The sequence below is a fragment of the Doryrhamphus excisus genome, linkage group LG15 (genome assembly GCF_037039965.1).
Source record: "Doryrhamphus excisus strain RoL-2023G ecotype Guam linkage group LG15, RoL_Dexc_Guam_v1.1, whole genome shotgun sequence".
Classification (NCBI taxonomy): domain Eukaryota; kingdom Metazoa; phylum Chordata; class Actinopteri; order Syngnathiformes; family Syngnathidae; genus Doryrhamphus; species Doryrhamphus excisus.
Window position 1 is genome coordinate 15,918,454 of NC_136371.1, and position 12,606 is coordinate 15,931,059.

The following is a 12,606-nucleotide window of genomic DNA, read 5'->3' on the forward strand; positions in this document are numbered from 1 at the left end:
AAAAATAAAAAATAAACAAATAAAAAAAGAATTAAAAAAAATATTTTTTACAAGAATAAAGTAAAAACTACAACAGAATTTGATACTTTCCATTCATTCCAAAAAGAAAAAACAGGTGGGGAAAAAGTCTAAATTAAACTAAAAACCCATGCATAGTCACACACAGAATTATTTTGTTTCCAGAATTAATTTTCAAGTTAACATTTCAACCAAAAAAGTCACAAATATCTACATAAATATTCTAAAATGCAATATAAATACCTATATTTCAACATAAAATTCTGTACATAAGTCAATTAAAGATAATTTAACAACAACAATAAAAAATAAAAAATAAAAAATAAAAAATAAAAAATAAAAAATAAAAAATAAAAAATAAAAAATAAAGGATAAAAAATAAAAAATAAAGGATAAAAAATAAAAAATAAAAAATAAAAAATAAAAAATAAAAAATAAAAAATAAAAAATAAAAAATAAAAAATAAAAAATAAAAAATAAAAAATAAAAAATAAAAAATAAAAAATAAAAAATAAAAAATTAAAAATTAAAAATTAAAAATTAAAAATTAAAAATAAAAAAATAAAAATAAAAAATAAAAATAAAAAATAAAAAATCACAGTTTTCACACTGTAGGTGATTGTCTATCCCAGAGGACGCGTGGTTAGCGCGCATTCCTTTCTCTTTCTCTTATTTATGTTAATATTGTTCTGTAGAATTGCACTTTTATGTTCCTGTAATTCTGCTTATATTGAAGTTTGTAATAAAATGTTAAAAAAACTAAAACTAAAAATAAGCTATATGTTTGGTGACGAGTGTTTTGTTTTGAAAAGCCTAACCGGAGTTTAGACGTGTTTCCGGCTGCATTGTCCTGATGAGTTCGAAGGCGACGTGACAGTCTGATACGTCTTCTGATACGTTTTAATCATTTGTTTCTTTGCTAAACATTATAAATCGAATGTATCCGCTTTTAGTGGGCCTATTATTCTGTTGGTGCTTGTGATTTATAGCTTTACTTTTCTAGCATCTGGCCGTATGCCACACGGGGCTTGTGGAGTCACGACAGTGTGACGTCACGTTTGGTGCCATAAAGCGTTGTTTTGTTTGCCGTAAAGCGCAAGCTAGTTAATGAAAATAAAGTCGCGTGTATATACAGTTGTACGCTTCCGTGTAAGTAATAACTTTAGTTACGCTTTAAAAAAATACAAAGTTAAATACACAATTACAATAATTATGACGTTTGTGTATTGACGAGTGTTTCGAGTCCTTCACTATGACAGTGGTGAATTTGTCCTTCGCTGCCTGTGGTTTTCTGGGCATCTACCACCTGGGAGCAGTGGGGGCCTTCCTCCGTCATGGGGGCAAGCTGCTGGGGTCCCTCAGAGCCTGTGCGGGGGCCTCAGCTGGGGCCCTGGTTGCTGCTGTGATGCTCACTGCTCCTGACAAGATCAAAGTAAACACTTTTCTCTTATTTCTCAGTGTCTCCAATTATTTGATGCTGTATTAATATTCAATTTTCTTCCTTCAGCACTGCAAAGAATTTACGTATGATTTTGCAAAGGATGTACGAAAACAGAAATTTGGGGCGCTCACACCGGGCTACAGCATTATGCTCAAGCTGCGGTAAGAACGCATCAAACTGCACGTAAAAACGTTCGTGTAAAAATATCTGCTTCCGTTCAGGGAAGGGATTGAAGAGATGCTTCCGACTGATGCCCACATCCTGGCATCTGATCGCCTCCACGTCTCGTTGACGCGTTTCGGAAGCGGGAAGAATCACATCGTGTCCCAGTTTAACTCCAGAGAGGACCTCATCAGGGTAGACACACATGTGCAATTTCCTGACAAAACACCGTGATGAATGTTTGTCATGTGACTAACATTTTGCATATAATTTTTTTATAATATATAATATTTTGCATATAATCTTCCCTTGCTACAAATTCGCTATTTTGCTGAATTTGCAATTTTGCATGTTTTTTTTAACAGCGTATAAACTGCTGTTCTGCATCCTTGTAGTGTATTAGAGTGATCTGTTGGCACTCTGTTGGATGCGACTTATTAATACCTACCACTAGAGGGTGGTATATATTCATGTGAGAATTGAAGACAGTTCCTGATTGGCTAAGGGAGAACCCACCCATTGTGTTCTGCCATCTGATTGGCTATAGACGATTGTGAATCAATCTCCTTTGTGCAGGACTGCCTGTTTCCTGTTGTATGATTGCTAGTTGTTAGCTATCGGGTTTAAGGTGTAAAAAAACGGAAAATAATTGCGAACCTCTGTTCCTTCCTCCCCCAAGGCTCTCCTGGCCAGCAGCTTTGTGCCAATCTATGCTGGATTTCAACCAGTGGAATTCCGAGGACAGGTACCAGCTACCTCTTCACAGCTGAAACACTTGATATTTCTCGAGGGGCTCATTGCTAGCGCGTCCGAACTTTTTCCAGCGAGGGCCACTCTTTTTTCTGTTTTTGCTATTGATCTTATATTAATATTTAATTTTTCTTCTGAAATTATTTTTGTATGTTTTCATCTCATAATATTCTACCTTTATTCCCATAATATTTTTACTTTAATCCATAATATTGTAACTTTTCCACAACAACATTTTTTCAAAATTTTTACAATTTTTTTTACAAACTTTTTTTCCCAAATTATTACAACGTTAAAATTATATTAAATAACAAAATTATATTATACATATTTAATTTTTTTCATATTTAACTTTTTTCCTCAAATTATTACAACTTCAAAATTATATTAAATAACAAAATTATATTATACATATTTAATTTTTTTCTTAAATAATTTTTGAACATTTTTATCTCATAATATTCTGACTTTATTCCCATAATATTTTTACTTTAGTCCATAATATTGTAACTTTTCCCACAACAAAATTTTCCAAATATTGCAACTTTTTTCCCAAATTATTACAACTTCAACATTATATTATACATATTTAATTTTTCTTCTTAAATTATATTTGTACATTTTCATCTCATAATATTCTGACTTTATTCCCATAATATTTTTACTTTAATCCATAATATTGTAACTTTTCCCACAACAAAATTTTCCAAATATTGCAACTTTTTTTCAAATTATTACAACTTCAAAATTACTAATTTTTCTTAATATTTCAACTTTGTGCTAGTAAAACAACGTCATAATATAATGATATTATTCTTTAAAAAATGTGACCTTTTTGTCATTGGAATTCAACTTTTAATAATATTTTGACTTTACTTTGAAAATTTTTCAATTTTTGCATTTAAAAAAATATATTATTTTTCCAATAATATATAATATTTCCAAATATTAATCCGTCTTTTTAAAGAATTTCCTTAAATGTTCTTCTCATAATATTATGACTTTATTCCAATAATATTTCATTTTAATATCTTTTGCCCAACTTAATTTTCCAAAAGTTACAACTTTGTTGAGTTTTGTTTTTATCTCTAAATATTCTAAATATTCATCTCAGAAAATTGCAACTTTTTTTCTCATTAGAATGCAACTTTTAATAATATTTTGACTTTACTTTGGAAAATTACTACAGAATTTTCATTTTTTAAAATTAATTTTCCAAATATTTAATCCGTCTTCTTAAATAATTTCCTTAAATGTTTTTCTCATAATATTATGACTTTATTCCAATAATATTTTAACTTTTGCTCAACCTAATTTTTCCAAAAATTCCAACTTTGAGTTTTTTTTTTTATCTCTATATATTCATTTATTCTCAAAAAAGTGCAACTTTTTTTCTCATTAGAATACAACTTTTAATAATATTTTGACTTTACTTTGGAAAATTACTGCAGAATTTTCCATTTTTGCATTTCTTAAAATTAATTTTCCATTTTTGCATTTTTTTAAATTAATTTTCCAAATATTTAATCCATCTTCTTAAAGAATTTCCTTAAATGTTCTTCTCATAATATTATGACTTTATTCCAATAATATTTTAACTTTTGCTCAACCTAATTTTCCAAAAATTACAACTTTGAGTTTTGTTTTTATCTTTAAATATTCATTTATTCTCAGAAAATTGCAATGTTTTTTTTTTAGTTTTTTAGTATTAGTTTTTTTAGTTTATTCTCGTAAAGATACATTTCTTTTTTTCCATTTTTGTTATTGTCTTTTAAATTTTCTTCCCGCAATATTATGACTTTATTTTCATAATATTTTTACTATAAAACTTTAGAACTATCTAACTTTTTGTTTAGTTTATTTATTTTTCGTATTACAACTTTTAAAGAAATATTTTTTTTCTTTAATATTTCACCTCAATTTTACTTTGGGAAAATTACTACTGATTAAAATTACTGTTATTAAATTATATTTTCACAGTGCACAGCGGGCTGTAAATGGCCCACGGCCCGCACTTTGGACTCCCCTGCTTCACCTGTATGCGTTTATGAGTATTGTTATGTTTATCAGTAGAAATGGATGGATGGCGGCTTCACCGACAGCCTTCCAATCCTTCCTGTGGGCCGAACCATCACCGTGGCCCCGTTTGCCAGCCATCAGGACGTGTGTCCTTCACATCAGGGTCGTGAGTTTGAAACCCAACTGAGGCTGGCCAACATGAACATAGCGGTAGGTATACTTAACATATTTCAGGTTGCTTTATGGACCACGGAACTCAAATGTGGGCTTTTCTGTTGTTTATCCAGTTCTCCGTGGAAAACCTGAAACGCCTGAACCAGGCTTTGTTCCCCCCATCCACCGCTGGCATGGAGTCCCTCTGTCAGGAAGGTTTTGATGATGCCATGAGGTTTCTCAAGAGGGAGAGCTGGACCAGCTAGCTGAGTGGGAGTCACAATGAAATACTGTATTTTCTGGACGATTGGCTACACTGGTATATAACAAAATATGGTTTTTAATGCTTTTAAATGCTTTTAAAATATGTTTTCAAATGTTAAATTATACTGACAGAAACAAACCCAGGAGGGAATATTAATAATATCAACAGCCACAAGGTCTAAAGCAAGGCTTCAGGGATGTGGAATGAGATCGAGAGCTTGGTGAACTTGCTTACTGGTAACTTGCTCGCTGGACTCGCTGGTTTGTTGGATTTTTTTAGCCCAGGGGTGCTCACACTGAGGCCCTGAGGCCATTTTTGGCCCATTTTTATGGGCCATTTGAAAAATAATTTTACAGGAATAAAGTCAAAATATGGACAGAAAAAAGTTGTAATATAATAACAAAAAAAACGTGATTTTACAGGAATAAAGTCAAAATATTAACAGAAAAAGTAGAAATATAATAAGACAAAAACGTAATTTTACAAGAATAAAGTCAAAATATTATCAGAAAAAGTTTAAATATAATAACAAAAAAAACGTAATTTTACAAGAATAAAGTCAAAATATTAACAGGAAAAAAAATATAATAAGAAAAAATTTAATTTTACAAGAATAAAGTCAAAATATTGACAGAAAAAGTTTAAATATAATAAGAAAAAACCTAATTTTACAGAATAAAGTCAAAATATTGACAGAAAAAGTTGAAATATAATAAGAAAAAAACGTAATTTTACAAGAATAAAGTCAAAATATTAACAGAAAAAGTTGAAATATAATAAGAAAAACATGTAATTTTACAAGAATGAAGTCAAAATATTAACAGAAAAAATAGAAATATAATAAGAAAAAAAAATAATTTTATAAGAATAAAGTCAAAATGTTGACAGAAAAGGTTTAAATATAATGAGTAAAAAAACGGAATTTTACAAGAATAAAGTCAAAATATTAACAGAAAAAAGTTGAAATATAATAAGAAAAAAAACGTAATTTTACAGGAATAAAGTCAAAATATTATCAGAAAAAGTTGAAATATAATAAGAAAAAAAACGTAATTTTACAGGAATAAAGTCAAAATATTAACAGAAAAAGTTTAAATATAATAAGACAAAAACGTAATTTTACAAGAATAAAATCAAAATATTATCAGAAAAAGTTTAAATATAATAAGAAAAAAACGTAATTTTACAAGAATAAAGTCAAAATATTAACAGGAAAAAATATATAATAAGAAAAAATGTAATTTTACAAGAATAAAGTCAAAAAAGTTTGACTTTTTCAGAAAGTATTAACAGAATAATAATAATAATAATAAAATATTAACAGAAAAAGTTGAAATATAATAAGAAAAAAACATAATTTTACAAGAATAAAGTCAAAATATTAACAGAAAAAATAGAAATATAATAAGAAAAAATTTAATTTTATAAGAATAAAGTCAAAATGTTGACAGAAAAGGTTTAAATATGAGTTAAAAAAACCTAATTCTACAAAAGTACAGTCAAAATATTAACAGAAAAAGTAGAAATATAATAAGAAAAAAAAGTAATTTTACAAGAATAAAGTCAAAATATTAACAGAAAAAGTTGAAATTTAATAAAAAAAATGTAATTTTACAAGAATAAAGTCAAAATATTAACAGAAAAAATATTAACAAGAATAAAGTAATATGCAAAAAATGGCACTTTACAAAGAAAAAAAATAAGATTTTTTTAAGAGAAAGCAAAATAATATCATTTTTGAAAAATGATTTGGGGGCAAATTATAATATGGGAATAAAGTATAGCAAAGTGCAGTCCTTCTTAGTTATTTTCTGTCATCCCCCCCACACTACCACCACCATATTTTACTCTTGGTATGATGTTCTTTTTGTGAACAAAACTTTTTCCGGCAAAACGGAGACGAGCCTTAATGTTCTTTTTGTCCAGCAGGGGTTTTGGTCTTGGAACGCTTTCCTGCAGACCGTTTTTTGGTGGAGTCATGAACACTGACCTCAACCGAGGCAAACAAGGGTGTTGTTGTGGGGTCTTTTGTGACCCTTTGATGAGTCGTCACTCATCGCTGGTTGAAGGGCCACTCCTGGGAAGGTTCACCACTGTTCCATGTTTTCGCCATTTGTGGGTAATTGCTCTCACTGTAGTTTGCTGGAGTCCCAAAAGTTTAGAAATGGCTTCACAGAGCCATGTATGTAGGTTTTTAGTTTTTTTTTCATCCCTTAATAATAAAAAGTTTCATTTAAAAACGGCATTTTGTGTTCTGCGACATACAGCACGCTTTGGAAAATAGGAAAACTGTACATAAGAAATGGATGGACGGTCATTTCCCTCATTATCTTATGTAAGCTTCCTCGCTGCTTCTGCAAATGAGCCGAATTTCTGCCCTCCATTAAATTAGGACTTTAAACACGAAGTAAACAATTCCCCAGTTGCGTGTAGCATTTTAGCTTCTTTCCAAAAATCCCTCCCATTAATGAAACATTCCAAGGAAGGCTGTGATCCCTAAGCAGGCATACCGGAGGAGCTTATTTACTGCTGACTGTACAACGCCGTGCATCCTCCATCCTTTTTGGAATGCTTTCTTAGCATGATTTTTATATAGATTATTATTTGTACAAAAAATATATATATAAAATGTATATACAGTAGCGCTGTGTAAAGCTAAGTAAGTACACGGAAGTATTTGATTTGAGGCAGCCATTGTCTTCTTATCTCTGAGAACTTGTTTTTGTCTGACCCAGATTTCAGGCTCCACTTATCTTGAGTGGCACAGCATTCCCGAGTCCTCTGAGGGGGGGGCGGATTCACTCAACTGAAGCACGTTTGGAATCAGGCCCACCATGCCGCTTGGCTCGTCGACCTGCTTGCCGTTTGGGAATTTACCCAATGAAGAATCCCATACCTTTCTGGCAAGTTGTGGACTTCCAAGAAAATTCCATTTGGTATTCAAACCTGGTATTCTAATGTCGCTAGTTCACTTCATATCAGTGCAGTAATCCCTCATTCATCACTGTTATTCATGTGATAAGTGAATTTCCCCAAAGTAGGATTCCTTATATTTTAGTAGTTGGAACATTCAACTTGTTTTTAATCATCATTAGAGACCTCTATACATGAAATAACACCCCTATAGTGACCTTTACTCTAATATTACGCAATATATACTAGCCATAATAATACACATGCTTGTGTGTGTTACTCCAAATGTGTTCCTGAAAGAAAACAAAGTGTACATTTCATTTGAATGCCACTTCCGAATGCCTTATATTTGTATTTTACTTCGTTTTTATGCTTGGAATGGCTTTTAAATTTAGTCAAAAATACATAACATTTGCTTAAATATATAAAAATGTCTTAATATGGAAATATATATATATACTTAATATGGACCATATATTATTGTCACACATGGCCACAATCCAGTTGGATTGTGTTATCCTTCCCAACCCTCATGGGAATAAAGTCATCATTACAAAAAGAAAATATGCTGAAATCATATAAAAAAATTCCAAAAAAACAGATAATTTTACAAAAATAAAGTCAAAATATTAAAAAATAATTTTACAAGAATAAAATAATATTACGAGGGAAATATAGTGTCACTTTAGTAGCATAGAGTTTAAATAGTCACGAAAACAAATTAGGTTATAATATCAAAACAGGTTTGAAGTTTTTGGAAAATTAAGTCATAGTGATGTGCAAAACAATAAGAGAATATTAAAATATATATTAAATATATATTAAAATATATATATTATATAAAAAAATATATAAAAAATATATAAAAATATTAAAAGTAATAGTGGGCGAGAAAAACTTGGAAAATTAAGTCATAGTGATGTGCAAAAAATAAGCAAATATTAAAATATATATTAAATATAAAAATATATATATTATATAAAATATATTTATTATATAAAAAATATATATATAAAAATATTAAAAGTAATAGTGGGCGAGAAAAACTTGGAAAATTTAACAACAGCAATAATGGAAATAATAATGGAATAAGTTTTATGAAGAAAAAGTCATAATTCTACAAGAACTCAGGAAGGAAAAATAATATTAAAAAAATTAGTAGCGAGGAGTTGGAATTTGAAATATTTTTTTTTATTTTTTTTGTACAATGAGAACATATTCCAACTTTTCAAAAGGAAGAAAAAATATATATTATTATTATTATTATTATTATTATTATTATTATTATTATTATTATTATTATTATTATTATTATTACTATTACTATTATTATTATTATTATTATTATTATTATTATTATTATTATTATTATTATTATTATTATTATTGTTATTATTACAAAAAGATAAATTCCAAAAATGATATAAGAAGAAAGTTGAAATATTTAGAAATATTTCATCTTCATCATCATATCATCTTCCTCAAGGTCCTCCAGCGTGGAGCTCCAGGCGGCGTTTGGGATCCACCATGCGGTGCACATGATTGACGGATCTGTGCTAACGCTGCAATACAACAACGGATCCAAACCCTCAACCCTCTGGTTCTGCTAATGAAAAACCACCTCAGACAGAAGAAGAGCGTTTAGATGCTGAGGATTGATGCTCTAAATATAAAATATCATTTCCTTTAGTCATGCCTGGAACGTGATTATGACGCCGTCGATTGCATCATCACTTTTTTTCCTTTCTCTGGCTTTGAAAACGTAAGAAAACTAACATCAAGTCAAATCTGCCATCTTGGGGGTGGAAGTTAAAACCACGGCGTGACTCATAAATATCATAAATATCATAAATATCATAAATATGATAAATATGAACATGAACTGGTAGGCCGTGATTCATTCATGCCGTGTTTGTGCCTTTCTATACAGCTAACTCGCCGCCATTTATACGCCATATCGCCATAAATTTACAACATTATTCTTAGAAATGTATATTTGTTCATATGATGGACTACATTTTAAAAATAATAATATGAGATTTTGAGAAGAAAGTCTGAAGTTTATGACTTTTTTTCTTGTAAATGTATAACTTTTTTTACATTCATTTACAGGGATTGAACTCTGGCTCTCACTGGCTCTCACTGGCTGTGAGGTCTGCGTGCTAACCACTCGACCGCCGTGCAGCCCCATTTATTTGTTTTAACATTTTAATTATATTTGTATTTTTTTATTTGTCCTATTTTTAAATCACAGATTTTTTTAACACATTTTTCATCAAATGAATTTAAATGATAAAATAATAATTAATAATCAATAATGAATACTAAATAATAATAAATCAGACATTTTTATTCATTTGACATTTTTGTCAAATAAACTTAAATAGTGAAATAAGAATAATTAATACTAAATAATCATAAATATAAACTAAATAATAATAAGACATTTTTATTCATTTGACATTTTTATCAAATGAATTTAAATACCAAAATAATAATAATTATTAATTATTAATATTAAATAATAATAAATATTCAAACTAAATTATAATAAATAAGACATTTTTATTCATTTGACATTTTAATCAAATTAATTTAAATTATAAAATAATGATAATAATTAATACTAAATAATAAATAACTAATAAAAACTAAATAATATAAATAAGACATTTTATTAATTTGACATTTTTATCAAATGAATTTAAATAACAAAATAATAATAATTATTATTACTAAATGATAAAAACTAAATAATAAATAAGACATTTTTATTCATTTTAAATTTTTATCGAATGAATTTAAATAATAAAATAATAATTAATAATTAATACTAAGCAATAATAAATAATAAAAACTGGATAATAATTATTTATAATTAATATAATATATATATAATTAATAAATAAGACATTTATATTCATTTGACATCAAATGAATTTAAATAATAAATTAATACTCAATAATAATGAATAAATAATAAAAACTAAATAATAACAAGACATTTTTATTCATTTGACATTTTTATCAAATGAATTTAAATAATAATAATAATACTAAATAAATAGTAAAATGTCATATGTCATAACCATAAAAAATAATATTAAATGAGATCAGAAATATGTATATTTAAAAAAACAATACTGTTGAAATCATTCTACACATTTCTTGAACTGCATTAAATCTCAATGAGCAAATCCTTGCATGACTGCAGGACTCAGCAATGTTAGTGTTTGGGGCGCCCTCTGGTGGCGGGGAGGACTTCCAGCAGCCATTTACTACGGATGAAATAAAAACATATGAGGCATATTTAAGGTTTAAACCTGCATGGAGCTCGTTAGCAGACAACGGCTATTAAAGACATTACAAGAAGCGGAGGCTTGTAACGGAATCTGGTACATTAATTAGCATAATTATTACATAAATAATTACTCTTTGCAAGTTTTAGAGCATGGCGGCATATTGCCGTACGTTATCTTCCCAGCCACCTGCATCCAGACAAGGACATAGTGCTTCTATTTTTGCACGCTGACGTCCACCTATAGGTGATTGATTTGGGCATCAACCTCCTTTGTGAGCTTTCTCCTCGGACGGCATCCCACAGGGACGCAACTTCAGCCTTGCAACACAAATCAGCAATAAGGAGGAAAAGAAAGTGCCAACTCGCACGGGTTTGGATCTTAGGGGATTACTGCATATAAAGTACTATTCTTTCCTCTTACATTTTCATTTCTGCACTTGCGAGTCCGAAAGTGTTATATCATAATATTCATGACCTCGTCTTATTATGCCTGCATTATAATAATTGTGCTCAATGTGCCATGTAATAATATTATGCTGTCTCTCCGCATTCATACGCGCGGTGTTTATTTTCATAGCTTGACAGGCATTGACACTAATGCACTAAATAGCAACATAATTAACAGCTACTCTAATACTGTACACTGTGTATAAATATTTATGAGTGTTATACAATACACACAGTACCGTCTCCATAAATGTTCACAATGTGTCACCTTGAGCTTGAAAACAAACATAACGGTGTTTTTTTCCTGCAAATGCTGCATAATAAATATAATAATAAAGCCGAGAAGCCGACACCAGGATGAACACAGACTAAATGAAATAACCAAATGACCTTGAAGATGAGCTGGTGTCTCAAGGTTGGTTTTTGGCGACATCTAGTGGTTGTAATAATTCATTGCATTGAGCTTGTGATGCATTTTGACACATACGTATATATATATATTATGTATACGTTATATCGGATGCTTTTTTTAAAATTACACAATACTTTCTCATATGGTGTTGCCTTGGAGAGTGTGTGTCTGTAAGTAATGTGCAACTATAATTATATATCTATAATATATAATAATATAAAAGATAATTAAATGTAATAAAATATAAATATAAAAATATAATTAAATATAAATATAAAAATATAAATATAATAAATATAAAATTTAAATATAATTTAATATAATAAAAATATATAATTAAAAAACTATAATTATGATATCTTTGTGTAATGAGAAATGGGGTATTTTAGACAGCAGTTTTATTTAATTAGAACACTAATGATGACTAGCTTGGAGATTGTAGCTGTGACGGCAGCCATTTTCATTCATTTGTGAATATAACAAAAATTTTTATAGTTAAAATGTGCAGGTTTGATACGTTTCTACACACCGATTTTCAAAATAAAGGCAAAAAAAAAGCAGGCTGTACACAGAATATATTTGCCACTGAGTATTTCTAGAAAAAGGTCTTCAGAGGTATAGATACATAAATACAACACAAGTCATATTATGGACATTATATACAGCATTTACACCACAAACATTATTAGGCTTTAATCAGCTTTGCTTCTTCCTACTCCTTTTGG

General features: G+C 28.9%; 1 protein-coding gene across 3 annotated transcripts; it reads left to right on the forward strand.

The window, feature by feature from the left end:
• The first annotated feature begins 911 nt into the window (after nucleotides 1–911).
• pnpla4 (patatin-like phospholipase domain containing 4) lies at nucleotides 912–9,749 on the forward strand. 3 transcript variants are annotated; one of them, XR_013629873.1, is made up of 8 exons: nucleotides 921–1,450; nucleotides 1,526–1,620; nucleotides 1,681–1,816; nucleotides 2,301–2,366; nucleotides 4,445–4,600; nucleotides 4,678–6,927; nucleotides 7,544–7,711; nucleotides 9,208–9,749. XR_013629873.1 is itself a non-coding variant. In XM_058051480.2 (6 exons), the coding sequence occupies exons 1-6, from the start codon at nucleotides 1,271–1,273 to the stop codon at nucleotides 4,807–4,809; spliced, it is 765 nt and encodes a 254-aa protein (XP_057907463.2). In that variant the 5' UTR covers nucleotides 921–1,270; the 3' UTR covers nucleotides 4,810–7,522. The 3 variants fall into 3 exon arrangements, 2 of the variants coding, with proteins under 2 accessions (XP_078652873.1, XP_057907463.2); XM_058051480.2 differs by lacking the exons at nucleotides 7,544–7,711; nucleotides 9,208–9,749 and having other exon boundaries at nucleotides 4,678–7,522; XM_078796747.1 differs by lacking the exons at nucleotides 4,678–6,927; nucleotides 7,544–7,711; nucleotides 9,208–9,749 and having other exon boundaries at nucleotides 912–1,450; nucleotides 4,442–4,587.
• The last annotated feature ends 2,857 nt before the right edge of the window (nucleotides 9,750–12,606 follow it).

What these genes read in the sequence shown, in the direction of transcription:
- pnpla4 (XM_058051480.2), top strand. Translation starts at nt 1,271, where the DNA reads ATGACAGTGGTGAATTTGTCCTTCGCTGCCTGTGGTTTTCTGGGCATC. An exon ending in CTGCTCCTGACAAGATCAAA is followed by an intron (nt 1,451 to 1,525) that starts GTAAACACTTTT and finishes TTCTTCCTTCAG; the next exon opens with CACTGCAAAGAATTTACGTA. An exon ending in AGCATTATGCTCAAGCTGCG is followed by an intron (nt 1,621 to 1,680) that starts GTAAGAACGCAT and finishes GCTTCCGTTCAG; the next exon opens with GGAAGGGATTGAAGAGATGC.